Genomic DNA, 27,078 nt, shown 5'->3' with positions numbered 1-27,078 from the left:
AGGGGACGAGAGAGACGTATGTTGGAAGAGAGAAGAAAGAGGAGGACTTGAGAAGCCCAGGGCAGCTTCTTGTATGGAGCGCGAGCGGCAAAAGACGGGCAGCGGCCATCTGGCCTTTTCGCATACAAGGCTATTTCTCATGCTGTGATTGGCCAAGCCTGCCACCTGTGGTTGTGGATGACTCAGCCTCCCGCTGACCGCCCCCATTTCTGCACGGCCCACCCAAGGCGGTCTGAGAAGGCGATCGAATTTGCCAGAATCACCAGCCCGAAGAGAGGATAGCGCGGCGAAGAAGTCGCCAGTTCCTGCAGGCCGCACTGGCCCATGCCGGAAAAGGCTTGGTATCTCGATTTGTCATGGCCGCGGGATCTGAACTTCCGCTCCACACTGTATCTCACGGCGCTTTGTGGCAGGTTTGCGATGCTCAACATTTCCAAGGTTTCGAATGTTCTCTTTGATAGTCTTGGTATATTCATGAAAGTTGGTTCTCTATGTTCGTTCCAACAGTCCGGCCGCAACAGTATCTCCACCTGCTCTCAAAACAATCCTGGTAGGTGCTTCTAGAGGCACAGCATGATCCATTTCGACAACCAAGCGCGCCACTGCTCCAGGCGGGACGATCTTTGGCTTCTTCTTCAGGACGTTTCCAGACCCTTTGTCCAATATTGCCGTGAGCCTCGTAATTCGCCCAGGAACATGCAGGCGGCCTCGATGGATGTCAACCATGCTGGGCAGTAAGTGGTCGAACGCAAGCACTTTGCATGAAAACGAGGTAATGTTGGGAATCGGTGCGGACGCATGACAGACAACGTCGCCGGAGCGGAGGTGGATAGGGTCGATGTTAGCCAAGTTCAACACAACGTTTTGACCAGCGACAGCCCATTCGGTTGGTCCTCCATCCACTTCAAGGCTTCGAATTGTCGCCGTCTCCCCGCTCGGCATGGTGAGGATCTGGTCGCCTATTTGCAGACTGCCAGAGTCAATTCGACCCGACACTGAGAGCGGTTGTTGTATACCACCCCGGAACACATCGCCAATCGTCATTCGCAGTGGTTTATCGAGGGCATGCAAGTAAGGCTCAGTAGCCTCGAGCTCGTCGATAAGAGTGCCACCAGCGTACCAGGACACATTCAAGTCCTCGCTCCGCCGAGTGACATTATCCCCACTGATACCGGAGCACGGTACAAAGGAGATATTCTTCGCCTGGAACCCAGCAGTAGTCAAAAATGCTGAAACTTGCTGCTCAATCTCCTCAAAACGATCCTTGTCCCACTGAACCGTGTCCATCTTGTTCACAGCAACAATTATTCTTTGTACGCCCATACTCCTAACGAGTAGGGCGTGCTCCTTGGTTTGGCCCTTCAACCCTGACTCGTAATTCCCGATACTAGAATCGATAACTAGAACCGCGAAATCTGCCTGACTGGCGCCAGCGATCATATTCGGAACGAAGTCCCTGTGGCCGGGAGAATCTACAATCGTGAAAATGGTGTTTTCCGTCTCGAACTTGCTCATCGCAATGTCGATTGTGACACCCCGCGCTCTTTCCTCCGAGCCCTGATCTAGGACCCACGCAAGGGCAAATGACCCTTTGCCTATCTTCTCTGCCTCTCGTCGATACTTATCTAGAGCTCGTTGGTCAACAGCTTTCAAATCGGCCAATAATCGTCCCATCAGCGTGCTTTTCCCGGCATCAACATGGCCTTCGCTCCTTGTTAACTGTTATATCAAGTCAAGTATAAAAGCAAGAACTAACCAATGACCACGAAGTTCATGGCATTCTTCCGTTTGAACTTCTTGTACTCAGAGAGCACATCTAGATTCTTGCTCTTCACGTGTATCTTTTCGGCGAGGCCAAGGCTGTCCATGTCACCTGTCAAACTTGCCTGGTCCTTCTTGTCGCCTTGCGGCTTTGAAGCAGGCTGTTTAGACTTGAATCCTGCAGTTCCATTAGGGTAGGATTTCAATATCTCCGCCGAATGGCCAAACCTTTCGCTGAGCTTTGGGCGTTCAACACTACATCATCCGGGCTGGGTCCTGCAAAGTCAAATGGTTCAGCGAGGTCTTGTCCGTAAATTCTGATAAGGTCCAGCGTATTCGTATACAAGTGGCTGAGCTCGGTCATCTTGGAACGTGTATCAACTCCAATAATGGTAGCGGCGAAAGTCGATGGCGGCGCGCGGACATTGACTGTTGGTGGCTTTTCTTGGTCATGAGTCTGTTCGCCCCTTGCGGAAGCGTCTGGCTCAGTAACGGCCGCCGGAGTTGGGGTCTTCGGCTCCAGGGATGTTCTCTTCTGAGACAGAGGGTGTCCACAACGAGGTCCTTTCCCTAACCCAGGGAGTGACGGCGAGTCTTCAGAAGGTCTAGCCTGCTTGCCACTACCAGCAAGTCTCTCTCGGAGCGACAGTGGAGCTCCCTTATATTCGCTCGCAGATGGCTGAGCTTTATCAATTGCAGTCGTAGGTGACGTTGGAGTTTTGTCACCCTCCTTCTTGCGCGCGGCCGCCAAAGCAGCCAGCTTAGACATCTTTCCCCCGCCACCCTCTGGTGCCCCGCCGAGAAGACCAAGTCGAGGGTATAACTGTTCGACCAGGATATCCGCCTTCCGATGAGCAGGTATATTAAGCCAGGGGGAGTCACGAAAGAATTGCGCCGCGGGGAAGTGGGACGGATGCGATGAGACCGTTGTCGGAGGTAGAGGGTATGATGACACTAAGAATAACCTGTTAGAACGTGCTCAAGCTTTTCAACATTGTCAGTTTAGTGGAGCAACAACGCAGGACAAAGATTTGACATACCTACGGTTTCCCTCACCTAACTAAATATCGAGACAAGTTTACCGGTGACCCAAGCCCAACCACCGAAGCATACGAGGCGCGAAACACAAAACAAAGTTTCCTTACCTGTAATCCCTTTCGGTTTTGCTGTTAAGGCAGCCGTCGGTTTCTTCTTCCCCGTCTCTTTAGTCTTCTTGCCTACACCCGTGACCCCGAATTAGCACCCAGCGCCTAACATAGTATCCAGCTCAACTGTAAAGGAAACCCAATACATACCTCTCAGATAATTCACCGATTTCTCTACATCATTATAGTAATGCCACAGAGCTTCTTGAGCTTCGCCGCGACTCGCGCTCACGGACGGAACACCAGCAGCCAATTGACTCAGTACCTCGCGGGTACACTCTTCGAGAAACTCCTTCTCTTCGGGGTCCTGGGAGTCGTAGCCATCGTCGTCTTCGTCGTATTCGTCGTAATCATCTTCGTCGTAACTCACAGCCTTCACACGATGCCGTGACATGTTGGAGCTTTCGTTTTGTCCCAACTCACAGAGTAGCGGGGTAAGAGGGGTGCAGGTTGTTGCCCTGCACACTTCTATATTGAGAAATCAGAAAAGAGGAGCAGTAATAAATAACAGGGATAGAAGAGATACAAGCAGTTGCACAATAAGTGAGAATGCTAAGGGGGTTCGAGGGTTACTGGATGTCGTCGTTCTTGTTCCAGGCGTTGGTGCGAGCGAGAGTTGAAATTCCCACGTCATTCCCCGCTCCAGCCATTCTGCCGCGTGCTCCAACAACGCTCTGGAGATCGGATCAGCCGTTGTCATGAGCTTAACGCGGAATATTCTAATGATTAAGATCACGAAATGATACTGAAATTTCTCTCTCTATCTCCCAAACCGCCCTTGACGTCCTGTCGCACAACCAAGTGGGCAAGCCAAACTCGCAAACTCCATTCGAACAGGTGTGCTCATCCGTACAACTCATGAAAACGTCGAAGAAGCAGTCATTTCAATGGACTTCCGCCAAATGACTCCCCTGCCCCAGGCCCGGAGAATGTGCCGTTGCTCGGCGTCAAAGCAATGGACCGTCGGAACGCCTGCCGCGGAGTTGCAGGCGCGCTCGTCGCCGCACCTCCAGCACCAGGGTCGGGGGTGCTAGGTGTATTGCGACCACTATTATTCTGCATTGTCACCGCAGTCCCAGGACGAGAAAGGACTGTAGCTGCTCCGTTGCGAGGCGGTGGCCGAAAGCCCAGCTTCGATCCCTCGCGGAAAATTTCTTCTAGCATCTGAGCCACTATACCCGCGTCTTCATACTCCTGGAATTTTTTCCACAAGCGAAGAGCCATGCGCGCATCCTCAATAGAGTCGTGGCCCTGATTGTTATCTGCTGGCTCTTCTTGGATATATTCTTTAAACACAGCCCACGCCAGATACCGGAGGCTGAGTCGTCGGTTCTTCCCAGGGTGGAAGAACAAGTATTGCGTATCCACCGTCTGCTGTTTAGGGACTTGGATGTTGACTTTGCGGAAATCAGACGCCAGCCCATGGCCGACGAAAACACAACCGAGGTTAAGAAGTAACCACAGCTTCTTGTATGCAACTTTCAGTGGTACAATATTGTGTGGACTTGTCCTCGGGTCGAGATCGCCAGGCTTAATACCTGAATACTGCGTAACATAGTCAACGATAGGTTCCTTCACAGAAATGTAATCGTCAATGAAAGGAGCTCCTTCTCGAGCGCCGGATCCTCGAAGCACGGATACTCTTGCTAGGCCACTCTTGTTTGGCCGCACGATCTCCTGGGAGCCGTCAGCTTTGACGTTGATCTCTGCCTTCTCAAGGTCGACGAATTCTGTGTCGAGGGCGACTGGAGTCCCTGGGCTCGGTTTCTCATCATCAGAAAGCATGATACGCGATTCAACGGGGCGGCCACTACTAGAGCACAGTGTCAGCATCAAGGAAGAATTAACATTTCCCAGCGAATATCGACTCACTTCAGAGACCAGTCACGGAAAAGCAAGGTGGTATCCAGGAAATTTTTCCATGAATCGTCAACAACATGTCTTGCATCTTTAACTTGGAATGCCAGCACGCATGGCAATTTCCAAGGCTGGTTGAAGCGTAGAGCTTCGTCCTTATCCACCTCTGTTACTAGAAAGTCGTTGAATAAATGCCATCTGCTCCTCGTCTCCTGCTCACGCGAGGAAACGGAAACATTGATGAATGAGACCAGATGCGCTTTTTGGTGCTCCGGTATGTCAATTTCCGCAACCAGTCCGACCAATTCGTATACAACAAGTCCTGGCATATTTCCTTGAATGCGCATCCGCAGATCGTCTCCCTCAAAGCAGAGGATTTGACCGCCGTCGAGAGCAATTCCAATTTCTTCAGGTAGCCAGCCGGGAATCGTCCAGAGACGCCGACAGATAGGGTTGTTCACCGCCGCATTGAGCATCAGAACAAGGGGCATGCGATGTGCCGTCTTTCTGATAGCCACTTGTTGATAGCGCCGACAATAGTTGCACCATCCTCGGTTCTGTGTCTCCCGCTCAATACTAGCTCTCAGAATATTCGAAAACCGGAATGCCGGGTTTCTACGAGCTTGTTTTATGTCGACCGTTGGATAAACCAGCTCGTTGACAAGAGTATTACCAGGTCTGACAATCTCATTCTGACAAAACATGCATCGAATAGACTCCGATGCGATGGTTGCCAGCCTCATATCAAGGTCTTCCGAGCTTGGGAGTACCTTTCGGAAGTCCTGCGCAATTTGGCCAAGGAAGAACCTGTTGACAGCCTGAATGGCCGCCGAGAGTGACTTGTTCGTGAGGTTTTCTTCTAACAAGCCCATGTTCGAAGCCTCACGAAAATTACTGAAAGTTTTGAGGAGATTAGTCGCCTGGCAATTTTGGCCACTCGCTTTCTCGAGCATATCAAAGAGATACCCCATTTCGCAAAGCAGACAGCTCTCGGCGATACAGGAAGTTGCCGCGTGGTGAAGAGCGACGTTACGTATTAAGGGAATGAATTTGAGGAGTTGAAGTAGGGAGTTGGTAAAAGAGTTCGCGATATGCGTTTCCAATCCGGAGAAATTGGTCTGATTATAGAACCTATTGAGGCATGAAATTAGGCGTGCGCGAAATCAGACTAGATTGAAGTCTTACCTGAAATCAAAATCATCCACTCCAAATCTACTATATTTGATTTCGACATTACTATACTTCAGAAGGGGGTCATCTTCTGAGTCCCCGCTAATCTTTGCGCCCGCAAGGGCTTCAGCAGCATCGCTGGCAGGGCCGTCTGGATTCACTTTACTCTGCTCTCTTGCCTTCTCGCTCAAGAATTTCGGAGCAATGAGAGCGGGTTCAGAAGATGCTAAAGCACGAGTGTTTTCAACCTGGTATCTCCGAGTCTTTTTTGGGTTTGCTGCATACTGCCCAATCTCCCCAGGTCGGAGATAGGGAATGATCGATGGATCTATAGGTGCTGGAGGACTGCCCACCTCGAATATGAGATGGCTTGGCCATGCGGAAAGGAGTCGCTCATGGTAATACGGCATTCCGATCGTATTCAAAGGTGTTTCGGGCGACCAGTCAAGGGGAGGTGGCCGTGAAGTAACATCAGCGAACTCGACTTCCTTACTCATTTCATTGAAGTGAATTTTCGCCGGGGATCCCCATAACTGAAGTGAGCTGTCTGCATCATTGATGGCCAGCGCTTCACCGGATGGTGAGATCTCAATGCCGAGCATGAAGGTAACAGTCGCTGGGCGAACGAAAAAAGCGTTTGGGTTCATCAAGTCAACGACCTGGAGATGACCGGATTGAGAAGCAACAAAACTTGTCGTCTGTAACTTCGGGTGCATCCGGACGTATGCTGCTCCGGCATGAAAAGGAATTGGAGGCAAGGGGGATAGGGTTTTCAGGTCATACACGTTCGCCAGGGGATCAACGATTGGAGACCCAATTTGCCTGGCCGAAAAGCCACAGGTAACCAGCAGATCATTCCGCGCGTCCATATCATTGATTGCCGTTCCATGGGCTTTCCATGATTTCACGATACTAAAATCAGTCAAGCTAAGCGCATTGACAGATCCAGTATCCGTCGCAGCACAGAGGTAGCGGCTCTTCTTCATCATTACATAGTGGTGGTCGGTTCGTAACTTGTCGACAATCGTTCCTTTATCAATATCGATGGTAAACATTATTTTCTGGCAGCCTGCGACTAGGATTCGATTCGTTTGAGCTGTAAAGCTCATACAACGGAGGTCGGTAAATTCATCATGGGCCACATGCCATTGCGTAAGACCGCGTCGTGTAATCATATGCACACTCCTCGAAGAAAGTGATATAACCCCCTTCTCATGGAATAACATTTGCCGCACCGACCCTTCCGAGACAGGGTGGGCTCGAACCGAGGTGTACCTCTGTAGCTCGGAACCGTAGAAGGACGTGATTCGGCCCTAGGAGACAAAGACATCAATCAGCAATTCGTTTCACTAACCAATTGTAGGGGACAGGACAAACATATTCGTTCCCTGCCCACAGAAGTTCCGACACGTCATCGAATGCAATCGTTGTGGCAATCGTTGGCAGCGCGTGCGGATTCGGAGGGGGGAACGGAATGCGCAACAATTCAACCCAGTCTCTATCCATGGCATTTGGCTCTCTGGGATGGGATACCAGAGGAGTTGCACCTCAGCACGGTATAACGCCCTCAGTTCGGCCGTTTAGATCATGGATTGAATTCGCCCATCGAGATATAGGGCAAAAGCAGGCATCGTCAAGCGGCAGGTGCGGGGAGGAGGTCGAGGGAGAGTCGCGTACAGTCGATGGCGGGGGCGAAAGAGTGGCAGCCGATATTGTTATTTAAATTCAATTACCATTTACTTTCCGGATCCGAAGTGAATCCCAGAAAGAAAATTCCTTTGATTACGACAGCGTCGCCATGAAGTCTGCACAAGGCAGTTACAGAGGGCATCGCGCCAAGAGATAGTCACATGACTTTATCGAAATTCAACTTATCCGACAGAGGTAGCCGTTCTTCTAAGGGCAACCATCAGAGTACCAGGACTAAAGGTGCGTTTCCACTGATATAAAGTTCATACTGAATCAGTTTCACTCTCCAGATCAATTCCAAGACATCAGGGTACGTCGGAGCCATCCCTACATTCGAGCTACTTTCCTTACTTAGCCAGTGCTCCTTGACTCAGGAGCAGCGCCCTTGATAGATTATCCCTCACTGTGGACTCCGAAAGGACAAAGTGGGCTATTATAGCATGGTTTGAGCATGAAAAGTTCCCCTCAAAATAAGAACAATAGATACATAGATTGCAGAAAGACTCGCCCTGATTCGCAGCTAAAGCATGAAGCCTCCATGCAAACGGACTCCGAAGACATGGACTGTAAGAAGGACGACATAGGCTGGTCGACGTCCAGCGCTCAGCAAAGATTCGTATACGTGAGGCGTTACTGGTAAAATGAAGTTGGGTTATGGTTGGGGATCGCGCTTTGCGGCGGATTGTAAGGCTGGTAGCTACCTGCGCCGGGACCTACAGAGGGATATGATGCGGGATTCGATGCTCCTGGAACTGGAGGTGGCTGCTGCATCGGCGGCGGCGGAGGGTGAGTAATGGGAGACGCGGGGTAGGGAGGCTTTCCTTGGTTCACAAGGTTCGCACCGCTTGCTAGATTGGGTGCGTGGTCGGGAGGGTAGACAGAAGACGGGAACTCTGGCTGTGGTGTTTGCTGCGGCTGATTATGTGGATACTGCGGCTGGCTGGCTGCCTGAGGACCCGGAGGATAATGTAGCCGCTCCACCGGGGAGTCGTAGACCGATGTCCCCAGTTCTTGGGGGTGCTCATAAGTCGACTCGGGGCGGTGATGAACTGGCTGGTATGAATCCGGTGGAGGTTTCTGCTGCGTCAAGAGTTGCTGCTGTTGATACGGCCCTACTGGGGACGTGTGGTCCGGACCGGGGGACTGGGTAGCCGGCGGATAGTAAGAAGCGTTGGGCTGGCTATCTACTCAGGAGTTAGTAATATAGAGACAACAATGTACCGGTCGCACAAACCTGGTGGACGAGGACTGAAGTATCTTTGGTGGTCATGCTGCTGTTGAGGCGGCCCCTGGGGGAAGCCCGCAGGTGCTCCAGATCCAGGGTAACCATACTGAGATTGACCTGGACGAGGATATTGGGGTTGGGCGGGGTGGGACATGGATGCTTCCAAGAGAGACTCATAATCCCTTCGTGCTTTGATAAATTTCTCGTTCAGTTGGGTGAACTCATCTGCACAGTTATGAGTGGCTGAAATTTAGTTCTGGGGTTTGGAGGGTAGTATACCCTTCTTCTGAGAATATTTTCCGATAAGCTCAATCAACTTCGGACGAATCGCTAATGTTGAATGGTATAGAGTAGTTATTTCCTCGTTGTCCTGAACATTCAAATCTGAATTCCGGGTGCTCAAGAGTGTCAACAACTTCTCAACATTCTTAATCTGGCCGAAAACATCTGCCTCCATTTGAGCTTCCCGCTGAAGCTCTTCGACAGTGGGATCAGGAAGCTTTTCGACATAGTTGAGGGGGAATATTCCGTTCTGCCCTCTCAAAGAGCCCTTCCACCAATCTTTGTACACGGACTCAAGAACAGCAATGACATCTCCCTTTCGGAACTGTAACTCACCAGGCTCCGAAGGTTGGAAGTCGTATAGTGCTCGAACTCTCGAAACTGTAGCAGCCGAAGTACCCGAAGGAACTGGACCAGATGTTGCGGTTTGTGCCTGGTTCGGCGGTGCGGACACCAAGCTACTGCTTTCGGCTTGTGGCTCCTGAGTCACAGTGGGCTTCTCCCTGATAGAGAGCGCAAGCGCCATTTGCAATTCCTCCTCCTCTTTTTGGCGATCTACTTCAGTAATTTCCCGCTTTCCGGGTTTTGATGGAGGTTGTAGGTTGGGGTCTGTGAATAAAATATAAGTTTCCGACAGTGTACGCACGGTGGTTTTATTCTCACTTTGAGTCTTTAGCTTCATATACGCTTGTTCCATGATACCAAAATCTGGGTTGCTGGCGAACATTTCCGTCCATTCTTGCATACGCTCCAGAATCTTGGATTTCACTTGCTGGTGGGTATTCTAGAAGAATTAGGTACTTATCCTCTGCTAGAAATTGAGGGTGCTTCAATTACCCGGTCAGCCGCAAGACGGAGGAGGGCATCTGTGAAGCTCCTTGACGCCAATTCGCGATGTATCTTAGGGCCACTGTTCTGCGCGAGTGCATTGGCCAGCTAGACGAAGTCAGTCTTGAAACAGCGAGTAGAGTTCAGGTCACGAACTTCCAGGGTATACAACTGCACGTTTGCGTTTCTGTGTGCAAGTCTTTTGATTAAAGCAGCAACCGCATCTTTTGCACTGTGACCGGCGGTCCGAAGTTAGCTTGAATCGATCTGATGGAGGCCAACAGACGGGCAGCCCAGGAGCAACCCACCCGGAGTCTTCCGCAGCAACCTTATCGCACACATCCTATTGACATAAGACAAAGAGTCAGACGGCATATTCTTCTTCTGTTCTGAAAACGTGTTGCGTGTGAGAGCGGGGCGGGTTCCTTCATACAAGAATATATTCCCAATTCTCGGATGTTAAGTTCTCATCTGTCGCCTTGGCTATTTTGGAAATGAGCAGTCAGTGCACCGGTAGGAAATAGAGAACAATCAATACACAGGGGGGAAGTTGTCTCGGGTACTATACCAACTGCATCGTCAAAGGCGTTCTGCTGCGCGCGGAACATCGCTGTTGCTTCTCCAATATCTCTTCAAACTTTCAGGTCCGGATCAAGTAGCAACCCCAAATAATGGTAATCGAAAGATTATTCCCGTGCAACTGAAAGCTACCGAAGAATGCTTGAATTATTATGGCCTGTTGCCTGCCAGGGAGGGTTTGATAAGCTGCAAGCTGCGTGAATATGGAACTCAGGCTGCCTTGATGCGGGGGAATGAGAAGCTCGCGGTCTCGAATGAACAGCGGATACGGGGATTCGCTCAGTGGTACTTCGGAATAGTCGCAGTATCCAGGAGTAAGGAAAGAGGCGGAATCAAAGAATGACAAGAGAGGGGACGAGGGTACCTGAAGAATAGATGGAACCTGATTCTACGAGTGACGACGATGAATGATGGTTCGCCCGAGCGGAGAGCAGTCGCTTATTCAGCCACACAAAGCCTCCCGACACAGCTCATGGGATCGACACGCCGAAGACCCAAGAGAGGGCTGAGGCAACAGCAACTAAAACAATGAGAATATATTTATTATGATACCTAGCTATAACTTGTAACGCCTCGTCCGACACGTCCTGTCCTGCAGAGGATATACTGTGGAGCTGCGAACGCAGAAGACCATGCATGCACTTGTTGTTTTATTTCAGTCGTGAAATGAAGAACATTGTCCCATAAATCATCAATAATTCCGGGACTCGCGCAAAACCAGCGTCAGGGCCGCCCTTACCAGCTAGTATCACGCACTCAACTCCAATGACCGGGTCGTATCCCTAGTCCAGTTGGGCAAAATAGCCGGATATCCGCATAGATCTTGCTCTCGCGTTCCATCAACTTTGCGGGAAATGGTCGTTGAAACTCAACGAGACAGGTATACAAAAACCGCCGTCAAGCAAAGGATGGGATATACTAAACATGACATCAAATAATAGGAGGCTTGATATCCCACGCTTAGCGTCAAGTCATTGCCATCTATCATATTTTAGCTTGGAAACAACCGAAGAACCTGTGAGGGCGAAATTCATAACAAGAACAGGAGTCATAAGGCAGAGCCAGGGATATGAAGCCTGTCGAAAATAGAAAATAGGGGATAATGGGTATCTGAGGAAATAGAATAGACATCAACATATAGATATGCCAGTGGGGAGATATTTAGACACCGCCTTTTTGGGCTTTCTCCTGTGCTCTGCTGATTCGTGCAGCCTTGACCAGGGGCGAGAGGTGTGTGAGAGGTGCGCAAGCATTCATAAACGGGTGCTGCTTGGGGGTTAGCCATGGTTCCATGGATAGCAAGATGCACATATACCTTCAATAGGTCATGGGCAGACGCTCGTTTCTCAGGATCCACCCTAAGGGCAAACTGAAGGAAATCCCTAAATACTGGTGATAGGTTATGTTCGTCCTTAATCTTGGGGGTACCGTTCGTGGCAATCAGATACAGGGCTCGTAGAGGCGATTCAGTGAGGTAAGGAGGCTCTCCTTCGATCATCTCGATGGCCATAATGCCCAAGCTCCAAATATCCACCTTACGGCCATACTCCTTCCTTGTCACGACCTCAGGTGCCATCCAATATGGTGTTCCAACCATTGTGTTTCGCTTGTTCTGTGAGTCATTGATTTGAGCACAGAACCCAAAATCGGCTGTACATCATTAGTCCCCATCCAGTAAAAAGACATACTCCATAATAGCATCTATGACATACTCAACTTGATATTGCCATCCAGCGAGAGTAAAATATTATCTGACTTGATGTCACGATGAATTACACCCTTCGAATGAAGATGCTGCAAGCCGTTGAGTGTCTTACAGATGCAAGTTAGCGCGGTAATACACAATAGAGGGACTCGGCGAACCCACCTCTCGGCAGACAGCAGCAATTTGACCCTCGCTCATTATGTTGAACGTAACGACATCGGTGAGACTTCCACCCTCCATATATTCCATGACCACCCACAGGTCTAAGTTGTGAAGGTAACTGTCCAGAAAGTTCACGATATTCTTGTGTTTGCTGTCCTTCATCACTAGAATCTCATTGATGATGAGATCCTTCTTCGGTTGCAGGTCTAGGTTCATTTGCTTGATCGCCACACAGCTATTTGAGTTGTTCTCGTAGGCAGTGAATACACCACCAGATGCGCCTTGGCCAATCTTAGTCAGGTTGTAGTACAGCTTTGTTGGATCGCCGGGCGTGCAAATAGCAAGTAGTCGCGCTCTGACATCCATGGCATTACTCTGACGGGCCCGCTGACGGGGACGAGCCGCAGGTGGAGCACGTGAGTTCTGGGAGGCTTGCGCCAAAGCGGCATCATCCGGAGAAGGCGCATGCTGTGGAGGGACAGGCGCCGGCTGCGTGGCTGGCTTCTGCTCTAGGCGTGGAGACTGTTGTTGTTGGCGCTGGCTGCGGCTACGCTCGAGCTGTTTGTTTGCAAGCGCTTGCTGGGCCGCGGCCATTGCATGCTCTTGTTGTTGTTGATATTGGTTTGGAGTAACTGATGGCCATGGCGCCGGGGCTCCGTTTGTCTTCGAATTCGACCGACTCCGCTGCGGCTCCGAGGATAAGGGCTCCGTCTCCGGAATTGGGGGGGTGCTGAACTGAGGATTAAGGGTCTCTAGGGCTGGTTTCGTAGTGATAGCAGTGTAGGCAGCCGTTGTGGGAGGTTGTGGTGCGGGTCGACTGGGGACTAAGTTGGCGGGAGTTGGCGGTTTTGGGGGTGCTCGGCTGGGTACAAGGCTTCCCAGTGGTGGAGACATGGCTTGAGCCGCGGATGCGGCGCTTCGGGGAACCGGAGGGGGCGCCCGTGGGTTTTCAAAACTGCCCTCATGATTTTGAGGGAACCGAGGGCTAGTAGGAGGAGATGTTCGCTGTGCGCCATACGTAGTGGCCCCCGCTGGCTGGGATATTGGACTCGAGGTAGTCTGATGTTGAGGATAAGCGTGATCGAACTTGTGCCAAACTTCATCGTCCCCTCGCGCGTTCTTTTCATAGAATCTCATGATATCGACCATTGTTTGTGGGTGTTCCTCCTGCTCCTTCTGGGTAATGCCGCTTTCCTGTAAAAGCCGCTGCCACTCCTTCGGCAGACCAGTGAACTGGCCTGTCTGGTTATCGTAGCCAACATGGGTAACGTGGACTGGGTTCTCGGGGGCAGAAATTTTGATGCCGCGAGGAGAGCCTAGCATGCTATTGACGAAGCTAGAAAAACTGCTTTTCTTACTCCTGCCGGTTCCCGCTGGTTTCGTCGCATTGCCCTCGTCAGAGAAACGCTTTGTATTCGTAGGGCGGTCATTGCTGGTGGCACTTGGAAACGCCTCCATACGGGGATGCAGGTTGGTGAAGCTGGCGGACTGCCTCAAGGCTCGTGAGTTGGGGGCGGTTTGCGACCGGAAATTCGGGGGCTTTTCGACCGGGTGTTCGTGAAAACTCCTGTCGGACTGGGTGGTATTTTCGTCCAAGGCACTTAGCATACCCCGTGAATCAAACGGGGTGCCAATTAATTCATCTGAGCTCTGGTGGTTTAGAGAAAGTCGCCCCGAGTAGGGAGGACGTGGTCTGGTGGGGTTCTGACTGCTGTGGAAATATCCAGTTTCGTTGCCTGCAAGGACCGGAGATGCTCCTGCACTGTTCTGATCGAGCGACGAAGAAGAAGAGCCGTATGCGTTGGACCTCGACCGCAGATGCTCCCGGCTTCCAGCGGCAGAAGAGCGCGGATATACAGGCGCGGAAGGATGCCGCTTAAGTGACGTGGTGCTCTGTTGGCTGTTCGGGTTGCGAGAGCCGTAACCAGGAGGGTCCTTATGAAGTTTGCTTGATGGCCGGCGGAATTTTAAGGATGAAAAGGTATCGTGATTCATGACGCGCGAATTTCGGGAGGGTCACGGTGGAGGGGAATGACAGGTCGGCCGATTGGGGACAAGGTGACTGGGCTCACCAGCTTGATTGGAGGGGAGAGGGAAGCCACCGGGTGAGGCGGTGCGCTCTGGCGGTCCCTTCCAGCCGGTTGGGCGACAAGTGGTCGAAGTGGGTGCTCTGGGGGGATACTGGACGGTAAGATGGACAGCTTCGACAGGTCGACGGTCAGGGATGCAGGAAGAACCAGATTGGCGACGCAAGGAGGAACAAGAAGTACCTGGGCGCTCACAAAAGAGAATTGAGTCGGTTGGTTGGGAAAAGAGCTGCCGCGGGCGACCGTCGCGAACAGAGACCGGGACGTGGAGAACCACTGATGGCTCAGAGAGAGGAAGCCCCCAGCAAGTGAGGGGGCCCGTCCAGAGGAGAGCAGTCAGTCTCTGGAAGGCAGAAAATCAATCAATAAAATGACGGAAATTGAGAGGAATCAATCCCCAGCATGCAGGAAACTGCAGACAACCGACAGCTCAGCACACAGATCTGCGGTCCAGAAAAAAGCAATACGACGCGGAACCAAAGGCGATGACAGATGCAGTCCCGGAGGTTGCAGCAACTGGAAGACGGACGGGAGGAAGAAGAATCATGGAGATGGGAGTCGGCATGGAGTGGGTGCACACTTCAAAAGGGGATCGGGGAAATCCTTCCTCGTCGACTGGAGGCTGGACCGAACAGAAAACAAGCGAGCGCCAAACGGTTGATTTGAGGATGGCCCTGGCCCGAGAGCCACTTGTCTGGCTTTCGGCTTGTGTTTGATTGTTTCCCCTGCGTTCCATGGATGCGGTTGAGGCTGCTATGTTTCATGATAATTATTGCTACTCTTTTTCATTATTATTGTTGATCAAGAACGTGTCTTTTGTTGCTCATGCTCCCATCGACCTATCGAAAACTTTTCGCATGATCTGAGGGAGGACATCGGTCGCTCTGTCTTGCCTCTGGTTATCAGTAGTACCCTGGTACTTTTGCAGGAATATGTCATTGGCCCTGTTTCAGATCCATCATCGAGAGTTGAATTCTATGCACGACAAGAAGGGACAGCAATTCTCCTTCACAAAGGCTGGGTCAAAGTCTTGATTGAGTTTGTAAGCGCCGAGAGACCACCATGAGGCTTGAGCGTTGAGATGAGAAACAAGAACTTCCTCCTTCATTTCGAGGTTTGAGCAAACACGACCGGGACCTCAAGTTTCATCCCCCAAACTGTCTGCTCGCTCAATTGGGAAGGCGGGGCCTCAAACCTTCCTGAACGGAATGAAGCCTGACATCCAAATCCCCGGGCCCACGGCACGACTGGAGCTGGCTCTTCCAAGCACAGCGCTTTTGAGAGTATCCGTTTTGCTTCGAAATGCTGCTGCCCTATCATTTGCAATGAAATCAGTGAAGGCAACCTGTGTAATCAACAGGCTCCATTATTGTCTCTTCAGTGCCAACTGCGCCTTCTCAAACCCAGCGCCATCTTTCTCGAAGGCTCTGACGTGTTCCAACAAAGGCTCTAACAGAGAGCAACTATTGATGTTATCCTTCCTGATTTTGCAGGAACAGCTCTTCTTCAGTACTCTGGGGTAGACTGCTGTCGGTGTGGCGTAAACCTATGGCCTTTACTCCAGCAATCATGACATGCGCAACCTTTTCACTTTACAGGATCAAAAGAGAATACTGTGGGTATCTGGGAGAGGTCGGGTCAGAACTGTCCTCGTCGGGGCAGGGCGCATAGTGGATTGCTCCGTATGGCGAAACCGCCAAAGCGTCAGCTTGATAGCATGGTGCGGCAGTCTCGAAAAAGGAGACAAGAAAACGTGTTCGACGGAGGCCCTACCATCAGCTCCCCAATCTTTGGGAATATACATCGTCCGCCGAAGACAGGATGACGATATATTTGAGGGAACCGCGAGATTTGCGTGTGTAGTGTTTGCAGGAAGGGTGCACGAGCCAGTAGACACACTCCCTGATCACAGGGTGGCGTGCGTTTAAGAGCTTATATCATGATAATATGCCTGCATTTTGCTCCCAAATCCTCAGGGATGGGTTCTGGGGTTGAACGCTCTGCTCCTCCAAAATCGCCACGTTCGAACCTAGCTGCCATCCATTGCCAAGAATTTGACTCGCACACCCACGAGACCTGGAGCGCAACGCCTCTAAGCTTCGAAGACGATCAAGGCAATGGTGGTTTTTAGAATTAAACACTCGCTGAATACAATGGTCACAGGAATGATCCCATACCTGCCGATTAATATTGGCGGGGTCATGTCGACTCTCAGTCGGTCATGGACGGGGCGCCAGAACATTTCCCGATAGTTTGTGGTGAGAGCCGATTGTGTTCCTGAAAACAAATACTGTCGGGGAGGGCCTGTTTCAGCAACTTGAACAATTTTGCAGTGTGACACTTGTCGGGCAGAGGACTCGCAAAACAAGAGATCGCAGAATTCTCCCGGTACCTTCAAGGACAACTTGTCTGAGAATGGAAGTAACAAGTCTAACCCGTGGTGGACCTTGGGAACGCCCCCATGCTCCTCTGCTCCTGAAACATGTCCATCTTCATACTGAATCTTTTGTGAACGGTATGCCTCTTGGCAGCCTCTGGAAACCTGCCAGATATGCAAGACGGATCTGCTAACTGGAAAGCAAGTTCCCTCTTCGTTTCTGTGGCAAGTGGAGGATTGTCGAGTACTCGAGCTTGGGGAACCGGGGCCGTTGAGTGAGGTTCGTCGCTGCTTGTTGGGAGCAGCTGGGCTCAACATCTGAACGTGGGAGAACTTGGATCTGAGGGGAAGGAAAAAGGCAAGCAGGAAGAATGATGGCTTCAAGGGTTATTTCAGGCAGAATCGGTCGCAATTGAGCGGCAGCAAAAGGCAGTGAGGCTCCATTCAAACCGTGCGTCTCGGCTCCTCCGTCCTCCAACGGCACTGTTGAGTGGTCGATTCCTCCCCCAGTCTTCCCACTGCGACCATTCGGGCTTTCTGTCCTCCTCAAATCCTCAAACCCATCCACCACCATCGTCCTTCAGTTGTCAATTCATTGACATCTTCTCCTCACCTCTCCTGTCCCCTCTATTCTCCAACCCCTCTTCCTTCTCATTCTCTTTGCCCCGAGGCCTCTCTACCTTCACCCTCTCTGTGCGCTCTTGAAATGCAGCGTCGTTTTTTCGTTTAGCCTGTGCAATATCAATTCATCTTTCTCTCTCTTCGCGTTGATTTCGGATCAGTGGACTCCATTCGCATTGGCATAGCTTGATTTGAGCTCTACAGGGTTTATTTGATCCAGTAGATAATTCAACTATTCGTTTCTTCGCTTGTTCCAGGGAACACGACACACTTCGGTACGTCTTGGGACCCTCCCCGTTGCGATTCTCTTTAAGTTTTCTGACATCTGAGCAATTAGTGCACTACACAACGTCTGAAATCCGCCCATCTCCATCTTTTCAAAATATCCCGTCGCCGACTATTAGCCATGTCGTCTGAACCTGCTGTGAACGGTAGTGCCAAGTCCCGAGCAGCGCTACTCGAAGAGCAACATGCTAGGGATGAGGCACACAAAGTGACTGTGGAGGATGTTTTGGACGAAGACAACGTCTTGCGTCCGCCTCTCTCGACTCCGCTGGCGAGTGACCATCCTTCTGGCCCTGCGCAGGTGTCAACGCCAGAACCAGGCACCACGCTAGTGGCGCCGCAGTCTGCTCCGCGGAAAACCCCTGCCTTGGATGTACAGTCGGAGGAATTGTTCCCTGCTTTAGGGAGCGGCCCGAAGCCGAAGGCACTTGCTGCCTCTGCTTGGGGCGCAAAAGGGCCCTCTGCTGCTGCCGCCCTTGCCAATGGTGTACCCAGCGGCGCAACATCAAGTACGTCCAATTCGTATTGTGATTCCCTGTTTTGAATATAAGAGTTTCAGTTAGCATGTAACCATTTTGCTAACCCTGAGTCAGCGGACGTTCCTAGGATCATGACTCTCCCTGGGAAGCACATGGAGCAGCTCCGACTTGCGCCTTCACAAATGCTCCAGAGGGGCCAGTTGAAGAAACCGCTTCGGGATATCTTGCGCGATATTTCCAAGCGATCAAAGGCTAATGTTGATATGCGAGGCGGGCCTGGCGGGTCTATCATCTTTGAGGGCAGAGGCTCAGTAGATGCAGTGCGGCAAGCCCTCAAACAAGTGGCTGAACAAGTTGGATCCAAGGTATGCCCTCTGTGTAGATTTGCTTGTTCATTATCCAGCTAAGCCGGTTCTAGCAATCGGTTCGTGTCCCCATTCCTACCTCCGCACGACCTCATATTATTGGCCGACAAGGTGCTGTTGTCCAGGACATCCAGCAACGAACAGGAGCGCGCGTCCAAGTTCCCCGTGCGGAAGACGCAACTGGTGACGAGGAAGAGGACAATGACACCATCGATGTGCTGATTGAGGGCGATGCTGTCGCCGCCGAAATGGCGAGGCGGGAAATCGAGGCGATAGTCAAGGAACGCGCATCCAACATGAACTTGCGTCTGAAGTCGATCCCGCCGGAATTCTTCCCCTTTATTGCGGGCCCTCACAATGTGAATATGAGGAAAATTGAGGAGCGAACCAAAGCTCAGATACACATTCCTCGCTATGACACCTGGCACAGCCAACCTCCGCCTCAGGAAGCTGAGCCTGGCCACGTTCAGTTCGTACCGGTTTCTGACAGGCATATCATTATATCTGGAGAGCGCGCCGCGACACAGGAAGCTCGTGCTGAGATTGAGAAGTTTGCCGACGACCTTCAGCAGCAGCTGACCCTGCGACAACTGGCGATCAATCGGGGCCAGCACCAGTTTATTCTTGGTGACAATGTTAACGCATTGCATGAATTTCTCGCCGAAACTGGATGTGCCATTGTGCTGCCTCCCCCGTCAGACGACACTGAATTCCTAACCGTCACGGGCCCACTTCATGCGATTGAAGATGGTATTAATCGGGCAATGGACCTTGCCACAAGCATGCAGATGGCGAGCATTGACCTCTCTCGCCAACATCCCAACGCCCCCTCCGGTCCACATGCTCATGCACGCGCCCTTACCCGCTACCTGAGCCAGCGGCAGGTTATCAAGGAACTCGAGAATATGTACGATTCTCGAATCGCTCTGTCTCTTGCCTCCGATGGGCCAGTTACCTGGGAAGTGTACTCGAGAGATGGGAAGAACACAATTCGTGCCCGCTCCGATATTTTGAACCTTGTGCAGGCTCATCCTCCCTCTAGGCTCCGTCACCTTACCATTGACCCATATTTCCACCCATATTTGCGCTCCCGTAGCGTCCATCGGTTACGTTCCGAATACGGTGTTCATCTCCTTATCCCTGAAGAAGTTGACTCTCCTGATGTTGTCCTCATCTATGAAGGTCTTTCTGCAAGCTCCCCACAATTGGAAATCCCACGGCAGCGGCCGTCTTCCACCGACATTGCATCTTTCGAGAAAGGTCTTAAGGAAGCCCAAGAATATCTGTTGAACTCTTTGGGGAGCCAAGATGATATCGTAACACAGACTGTACCCATTCCGAGAAAGTACCAGGAAAAGGCACGGAGATTCATCGCTCGTGAGCAGGAGTCGAAAGGCGAAGATCAAATCCGTATACGTACTCTCATTGGAGGTGGCCCGAACCAGAACGGCAGTGGTGCGACTCCCCGGACCGACGTCTCATTGCGCGGCCCTTCCCATCTTGTTGAGGAACTCTCGTCTAAACTCCAGGATTTTGTTGTCGAGCAAGAAAGGGACGATCTTGAGAGGGGTTACACAACGTCCTTTGACTTCCCGCAGAAGTTCGCCAACTTCCTCATCGGCAAGAGGGGTGAGCATATCAACAAGCTTCGTGACGAATTTGACGTTGATATTAAGGTGGAGAATGGCAAGGTCGAGGTCAAAGGACCCAAGGCCAAAGCTGACGCTGCCAAGGCAAGGATAATCAATCTCGGAAAGAAGCTAGAAGATGAGACGACCCATATCTTGAAGGTGCCGGCCCAGTATCACCGGGAGCTGATTGGGCAGAAGGGCAGCCAGGTCAACAGGCTTCAAGACCGCTACTCCGTTCGTGTCCAGTTCCCCAGGGCGGCAGTCATCAGCGATGACCAGTCTATCGCGGACACTTCTAGTGAGGCTGGTAGTGTTCGAACCCACCGGTTTCAACAGGCTGCTGATGAGGTCATTGTCAAGGGACCTAGCAAGGGGGCAGACGCTGCCCGTGACGAGATTTTGAGCTTGCTCCAGTGGGTTGTTGACCATTCACACTCGGCCGCGGTATCTGTCGCACAAAGCCAGATCCCTTCGCTCATCGGCCAGCGTGGGCGTGAAATGGACAAACTCCGAGCTGATACGGGAGCTCAAATCGATGTACCGGGTGTCAACGATGTGCCAGACTCTTCTGACCGCGTCGATATCAAGATCAAGGGTACTAAGAAGCAGGTTGAAGAGGCGAAGAAGATATTACTGCAGCGCTCGAGCGAGTTCGACGCTACGGTCACCAAGTCAATTGATGTCGACAAGAAGTATCACAAGTCACTGATTGGCGGAGGCGGTATGTCTACTCAAAATACCGCGCTGAGTACTGCTAATCTTTCATAGGTGCAAACATTCGCAAGATTGTCTCCGAGGCCGGTGGCCCGACGGATTCGAGTGCATCTCGATTGGTCAGGTTCCCACGCCCCGAAAGCAACGATACTACAATCAGACTCGAAGGCGATGGCGAGGTCGTGGACAAGATCATCGCGGCTATTGAGCAGTTCGTTAAGGAGCGTGAAGACCAAGTTATTGCCAGCGTTGAGATACCCCCTGTGCAGCATCGTCTTCTTATCGGCCGCGGGGGAGATACCCGGAGGGGCATTGAATCCAAGTTCAATATCACCTTGGATATCCCAAGGCAAGGTTCTGGACGCTCTGACGTCAAGCTTAAGGGCGCTAGTTCCGCCGTGGCGGAAGCGAAAGAACACATTCTAGCTCTACTCAAGGATCAACAGGGTGTGAGCGTCGAGGTTCCAAGGCATCTACACCATGTTATTGCTGATAATGGCGCGTTCTTCCGCCGTCTTCGCAACGACTATCAGGTGACCGTGGTTCACTCTGGTCAGCAAATCCCACTAAAGCCGACCCTGGAAGACTCGCGTGGCACAGTCAATGGAGCCCAATCTCTCCCGTTGATCACTGATGAACCTAGCGATGCTCTAGAGGCCCACTCTTGGAAGGTGGTTGATAACAGCCCTGTGGCTAGCGATCCCAGTGATCCTGCGACGATTCCATGGGTTCTGACTGGATCTGCTGATAATGTGGGCAAGGCTAAGGCTGCATTGGAGAAAGCCATGGCCGCGGCATCTCAGCAGTCTGCCACTGGATACCTTATTTTGCCCGATCCGAAGTCCTATCGCTTTGTTGTCGGCCAAGGAGGGAGCCAAATCAACTCTATCCGCAAACAAACGGGCTGCCGAATCAACGTGCCCAAAGACCGGGCTAAAGGCGAAGCGATTGAGATCAAGGGTAGCAAGGAGAACCTCGATAGAGCGAGAGATCTGATCCTCGAGGCCGTTCATGCCGGGTTGACTGGCGCCTCCAGGTGAGTCGCTTAAAAGAAAAAGAGAGAAGGGCGCTGCGGGATAAACAATACTTTGAACATACCAAGAAATATTGGTTTTATTCTCCCATTTCTCCTTTTTTTTTCTTCTTTTTATTCTATGCTTGTATTGCTTCATCAAAAGAATGTGGTCTTTTCTCCTCCCTAGCATCCTGGCGATTTTTTGCCTTTTCTTGTCTTGAATATTCGACCATATATTATTGGTTCTTTTAGATAATGGACAGACAGACCTCTACTCAGTGGACATGTTCGCAACATCGTTGACTCCCCTTCCGTACGGCCATGCGAGTCTGGTCGGAAGATACAACCGGGATATATCTGCCCCAGGATCTTCACATGGACTCTTGTCGCTGCCAGAGAATTTTCCGCATACCTTCCCACCCCCACCATGTCTTGCGAACCTGTGTTGTGCGCACATACAGTAAGTAGGAACGCAGAGTTCCTTCTAGATGGTTCTTTCGGCCTTTCTCTCAGGCATTTTGAAAACTACACCGGTATGTTCCGGTAACCTCATTCGATTATTTCGGGCTGTCATGTGCGAGTAAGGAAACGGTCGAATATGTGCTCTGCTCGCCGTTTCCTCTTGCACGATCCCAGAGCCGTTGGTCAGTTGGGTGGCTTCTCCGTGGTCATGCAATAATGACAAGCACTTGGAGAACTTGGACGATTGATACGAGGTAAGAAACAATTTCCTCTTGTTGGGAGAAGTGATAGATTGATGGGGGTAGATTGGGATGAGTCACATGCCACAACTCTCGGTCTTTCTTGGTAGAAACATAACGCAAATGGTCTAGGAAGCACAATCTGCAACTGCAATCAAACAGCACTCGGCTCTCTTCAGTTGATGAAATTGGTAGGTAAGCCGTCACCTGGCACACCTGGTGCTGCAGCCAACGATGGAAGCGTGTCACTCAACAATCAAAAAGGGGTCGCATTAAATATAGAGAAGGAAAACAAGTATCAGCTCTCTCTCTGTCTCTCTCTCAAAAAAAAAGGAAGTCTTCGTAACATAATTCTTTCGGGCTTATTTTGTTTATTATATCTTGGCCTCTCGCTCACCACCACCATCTACTGCTGGTTGGTACCACCAGCCTGGAGGTACTGAAATGCACCGTATGCGGCGGCACCACCAATCAGGAGGATGGCATAGAGTCCGATACCGAAGCCGGAGCTCGAGCCGGAGGAGGACGAGTCGGCAGAAGTCTGTGCGTGGACTTTGGGGACAGGGTCGCCAGGCTAGATAGAGACAGTCAGAAAACTACCGTTCGAAGATAGAATGGTGTGCAGGCAGAAGTATACAAACGTACCTGACGCTTAACGGAGCCGATGAGGAGTCCGTCCAGAATCTCGCGGGCCTCGTCGCTGTGCCCGACGTCCTCGAAAGCCTCCGTGCCATCCTGGCCGGCTACGTCGAGAAGGACTTCCTCCCCACCACTGGGATCATTAGTTTATAAGTTCGGATCTGGCGGGGAATTGCTAAACTTGGACGTGGGTGGGAACGTACGGGTGCTCATCAACGAACGAGGAGCAGTTGTAAACCTTATCGTGAACAACGAGATAGAGATCCTTCTTCGTGTTGTGCTCCGCGACCTCTTTGTAGGTGAATTCCTTGTTGGCAGACATTATGGCGAAGACAGGCTGTGTACAGGGAACGTGCCTGGAATTGAAAGAGGGGTGGCAATTAGATGGCTTGTTAGACTGACGGCAAACGGAACAGGGAAAGGGACGTGTGGTCAGGACAAGCACAACTGACGGGAGTAACGGTCTATCTTCGGGGCGTTCGCGCTTTTCGGAAAGGGAATGGGCAACTGAGTGAGGGGGAGAACTTACTGGAGAGCTCTAGGAAGGCGGGAGAAAGAGAGACAGTAGCGACTCAAGTGGATGTGCGATCGTGAGAGCAAGAGAGTGGACGCGGGAAGAGGAGAGGAGAGAGACGGAGAAAGAAAGTCGGAGGGCCAGAATTGTTCGCAACTTTGTTGGTTCCTGAACGTGATTTGACCGCTTCTCCGCCTTTGGCGGCCCTTCCCAGACAACTACTGAATAGCCCGGGGTATGCAGTGCCGCGAGTTGTATCCGGGGTCGGTCGTGGATTCGACTCGGTTCACCAAACAATATCAGACCTTCTCTGGCTCGTTCTGCTTCTTCCTCTCCTTCCCTGAAGCGTTACTCCGGGGCGACTCTGCTGGAAAGTGGCCTGATAACTACGCTGGCGAATCGGAGTCCGTCTATTTTCTCCTTAGTCACGCAGGAACCAATCAACATTGTGCCCAGGTGGCAGGTCGTAGCATTCAGGAGCCCGTCAGGAGAACTCAAGAGGAGAGTCTTCTTGTCCTTGAGAACCCGGCGTTCTGGATGCTCTTCCCTGAACAGGTACAGCCGCATTTCTTTTCCACAGAGGGACATCAGGCTTGTCCGGAATGCCCCCGCACTCACCGGTCATCGTATCAATTATTAATCGCCGAGCCCGGAACAATTCGTGACAGGCAAGGAATTTGCAAGCAACAAATCCCGCCTTTGTTCCGACTGGTCTCAACAGTCAACAACCATAGCCTCGGGGCCCGCTGTCGTCGGGAAGTGCCTTCGGGGTTTATTGCCCGAACCTTACCGAGTTGTTTCCATGCGACTCAACAGCACAACCATGGTTCGTACGGAAGAAATAGATTATGAAACTGGGGATATCATGCTATGAACTCTGAACATAAAGCGAAACAAAAGGAGACCTCCAAAACATCCAGGCGCTGAAGCTGAACAAGTTCCCGCCTTGACGCCATCACTTGCTAGAAAGACCGAAGACTGATGGCTCGCAAAAGAAGAAGTGCAAAGAACTGGAATCCCATGCCTAGCCGGAAGTAGCAACTTCTCGGCTTTCCCACATACGACGAATCATCATGTCAGTCTCATCTGGGAGGAACGACTCTTCCGCCTGACTATCCTCAGCCCCATGAGTGCCGCCGTGCACGGCTTCATCGGAGGTTGAAAGGAGCCGGTGGGAGGGGTGCAGGGGATCCTCAGGGTCCTGGATGTAGACCTGAGAAAGCGGACTCTGCGGATCGGGTCGCTTCCTCCCTATGAGCTGTCTAGATTCAAAGCTGCCGGCTCGGCTCCGGTCCCCTCCGCTCTCCTGTTTGTTACCCCTCTGTAATAAAACGAGTGCGGGCGCCGACTTGACAGGTTGACCGAGTTCGCTTTGTGCGTCCGGCTTGGGATTCTTAAGTATGGCATTTAGGCGGGCAAAGCTGTTGCTGGTAGGGGACTGGAATCTCCGCACAACGGTGAGTTCCATGGCGGTTTTTTCGTAGGCCTTGCGGATGTGCTTCGCTTCGCTCTGATGTGGTGCTCCGCCGTTTCTAGAAGATCCGTTGACATGTGCTCTTGAAGAGTCGTATGGGCCCGGTCTGACGCGGGAGGTGCCACTGATATAGGCCGAATCCATCGCGGACGGCGCCACATCCGTGGGTGGGACATGAGTATCGGGTGGTGAAGTGTTTAGTGCTGCTGTGCGCTGCAACCACAGCTTTTGCTGAGTACGGGAATGCGGCTCTACCCCAGGTTGTCTGGAAGAAGGGGATGCTCGTGTCTTCCGAGAGCGTGCGTCCTTGGGGGATGGCGGAGTCTGCGGATGAGCATTCTGCGGGTGATAGTTTGGAAGAAACGATGATGGCGTGTTCGGATCTGAGTCGGTGCGGGAGGTTGCGAATTTACTGTTTACAATGAATCTCGACACTCCTCCTTCGATTGATGATGATGTTGCATGTGCTTGCGTTGTCGGAGTACTCGCTTGGGCAACGCTAGCCGAGGGTAAGGGTCGATGGAGGCCATCTTGGCCGGACGCCAAGTTCGTCAGAGATGTATTTCTTGATATTGTATCTACCGGGGCGGGCATAGCCGTGGCAGATATGGACGACATCGCGGGAGGTGCTTTGGCCGAATGTGAAGGGCTTAGGAGACGTGACGCGATATCACCTTGATCAGAGAGACGTGCAGGATCCTCTGGCTGGTGCTCTTCCAAATCTGAGTCTTCCTGCTGTGACTGTCGTTCGATCTGTTCGTCGCTGTCGCTGTCGTCCTTGTTCTCCGACGGATCGTCGTGAAAGCTCCTGTTTGTAGATTCTGGTAGGCTAGTCGCTCGAGGAAACTGGGGGTAGGGCCGCTTTACGAAAGTAAGGGGATCAACAAGTACCGCCGGATTCTCGTCGCTGTCTCGAGACTGCACGACAGAACTCCGCCTGGTACTCTCAGGCGACTGTGTTGTATCCTCCCACTCACCTTCGTCTGTTGAATCCGCAAGTTCAAACCCGACAGTCTTCTTCTTTCCAGAGCTGGTGTTTGGACGGTCGGTCACTAGAGCTTTCTTTGGTATAACTCCCGAGTGATTTCGTCGCAAGGCGGGGCTCGAGTAATTCTTCTTCATAGAGGCAGTGGCATGGTGGGAGCTCCCGTCAGCCGCTCCATCCCAGCGAACATGAGCGCCGGGCGGACTCGCAGCGGGTGTCACTGGAGCGGATTTCTTGCGTTGATGCGACCGGATGCCAGGCTCAGCGTGTCCAGTTAAGAGGTGTCTTGGTAGCTTATTCAGTTTGCTGCCTAACGAGGGATTCCGACCGTGACTGCGGTGGCCACTACCGACAAGGTGCGCTCGATGAGGTCTATGGCTGGGTGCCTTATGAGGGTGAGAGGTGTGAGAGGTGTGAGAGTGAGAGAGCTCCCCCTGGGTTGAAGAAGAGGACGAGCGCGTGACGACGGCGTGAGAGGAGACAGCCCGGCGGCCCAAGGCCGGGCGCTTAACAGGCGAGGAGTTCGTCGAGGTCGGCATGGCGCCAGCAGCGAAAGCTCCTAATCGGGCGACGAGCAGCTCTCGACAGCAGATCAGTGGCAGTGATTGGAGGTCGAGGCTTGCAGTGATCGCTTCACCACAGCAAGAACAATCAGTGTCACCACAGGGCCGAGCCGACTCAAAAAGAGCTGAAAGAAAAGCAATTATTGATGAGTGAGGGACGGTGTCGAGCAACGAGCTGGACAAGCGCGGGGCGAGGCAATTGGTGGAAGATGACGAGAGCTGAGC

At 51.8% G+C, this 27,078-nt stretch overlaps 8 protein-coding genes across 8 annotated transcripts; 1 reads left to right on the top strand and 7 right to left on the bottom strand.

Annotated features, from left to right (window-relative positions):
• Positions 1-489: 489 nt before the first annotated feature.
• Positions 490-3,802, bottom strand: BJX67DRAFT_390516 (putative translation elongation factor EF-1 subunit; the record flags this gene model as incomplete). Its single annotated transcript, XM_071034648.1, has 5 exons — positions 3,057-3,802; positions 2,865-2,978; positions 1,990-2,715; positions 1,757-1,939; positions 490-1,703 (listed from the first exon to the last, which is right to left on the bottom strand). Exons 1-5 carry the CDS (start codon positions 3,298-3,300, stop codon positions 490-492), a joined length of 2,481 nt encoding a protein of 826 aa, XP_070889781.1. The 5' UTR covers positions 3,301-3,802.
• On the bottom strand, positions 3,656-7,283 carry pan2n2 (poly(A)-specific ribonuclease). The gene is made up of 3 exons (XM_071026223.1): positions 5,949-7,283; positions 4,779-5,894; positions 3,656-4,716 (listed from the first exon to the last, which is right to left on the bottom strand). The coding sequence occupies exons 1-3, from the start codon at positions 7,157-7,159 to the stop codon at positions 3,786-3,788; spliced, it is 3,258 nt and encodes a 1,085-aa protein (XP_070889780.1). The 5' UTR covers positions 7,160-7,283; the 3' UTR covers positions 3,656-3,785.
• A 562-nt stretch (positions 7,284-7,845) lies between these two features.
• Positions 7,846-10,931, bottom strand: BJX67DRAFT_344627 (ESCRT-0 subunit protein HSE1). The gene is made up of 9 exons (XM_071028282.1): positions 10,526-10,931; positions 10,391-10,440; positions 10,266-10,300; positions 10,114-10,189; positions 9,967-10,065; positions 9,793-9,913; positions 9,127-9,738; positions 8,857-9,072; positions 7,846-8,806 (listed from the first exon to the last, which is right to left on the bottom strand). The coding sequence occupies exons 1-9, from the start codon at positions 10,563-10,565 to the stop codon at positions 8,253-8,255; spliced, it is 1,803 nt and encodes a 600-aa protein (XP_070889779.1). The 5' UTR covers positions 10,566-10,931; the 3' UTR covers positions 7,846-8,252.
• Positions 10,932-11,317: 386 nt separating this feature from the next.
• pakA (mitogen-activated protein kinase kinase kinase kinase STE20) lies at positions 11,318-14,398 on the bottom strand (the record flags this gene model as incomplete). Its single annotated transcript, XM_071034647.1, has 4 exons — positions 11,318-11,802; positions 11,852-12,186; positions 12,249-12,348; positions 12,404-14,398. 4 exons carry the CDS (start codon positions 14,396-14,398, stop codon positions 11,698-11,700), a joined length of 2,535 nt encoding a protein of 844 aa, XP_070889778.1. The 3' UTR covers positions 11,318-11,697.
• Positions 14,399-16,500: 2,102 nt separating this feature from the next.
• Positions 16,501-17,509, bottom strand: BJX67DRAFT_248048 (uncharacterized protein). The gene has a single exon (XM_071026219.1). The coding sequence runs from the start codon at positions 17,183-17,185 to the stop codon at positions 16,583-16,585; it is 603 nt and encodes a 200-aa protein (XP_070889777.1). The 5' UTR covers positions 17,186-17,509; the 3' UTR covers positions 16,501-16,582.
• Positions 17,510-17,894: 385 nt separating this feature from the next.
• On the top strand, positions 17,895-22,002 carry BJX67DRAFT_378119 (putative RNA binding effector protein Scp160; the record flags this gene model as incomplete). Its single annotated transcript, XM_071032283.1, has 4 exons — positions 17,895-18,282; positions 18,367-18,617; positions 18,671-20,969; positions 21,017-22,002. 4 exons carry the CDS (start codon positions 17,895-17,897, stop codon positions 22,000-22,002), a joined length of 3,924 nt encoding a protein of 1,307 aa, XP_070889776.1.
• A 1,082-nt stretch (positions 22,003-23,084) lies between these two features.
• On the bottom strand, positions 23,085-23,639 carry BJX67DRAFT_378118 (cytochrome b5-like heme/steroid binding domain-containing protein; the record flags this gene model as incomplete). Its single annotated transcript, XM_071032282.1, has 3 exons — positions 23,085-23,252; positions 23,324-23,450; positions 23,521-23,639. The coding sequence occupies 3 exons, from the start codon at positions 23,637-23,639 to the stop codon at positions 23,085-23,087; spliced, it is 414 nt and encodes a 137-aa protein (XP_070889775.1).
• Positions 23,640-24,769: 1,130 nt separating this feature from the next.
• On the bottom strand, positions 24,770-26,911 carry BJX67DRAFT_248051 (uncharacterized protein). The gene has a single exon (XM_071026220.1). The coding sequence runs from the start codon at positions 26,827-26,829 to the stop codon at positions 24,856-24,858; it is 1,974 nt and encodes a 657-aa protein (XP_070889774.1). The 5' UTR covers positions 26,830-26,911; the 3' UTR covers positions 24,770-24,855.
• Between the last annotated feature and the right edge of the window lie 167 nt (positions 26,912-27,078).

This window comes from Aspergillus lucknowensis (genome assembly GCF_044049455.1).
Source record: "Aspergillus lucknowensis strain CBS 449.75 chromosome Unknown BJX67scaffold_5, whole genome shotgun sequence".
NCBI lineage: Eukaryota > Fungi > Ascomycota > Eurotiomycetes > Eurotiales > Aspergillaceae > Aspergillus > Aspergillus lucknowensis.
Note: the sequence above shows the minus strand (reverse complement) of the source record. Positions and strands in the feature narration are given on the sequence as shown.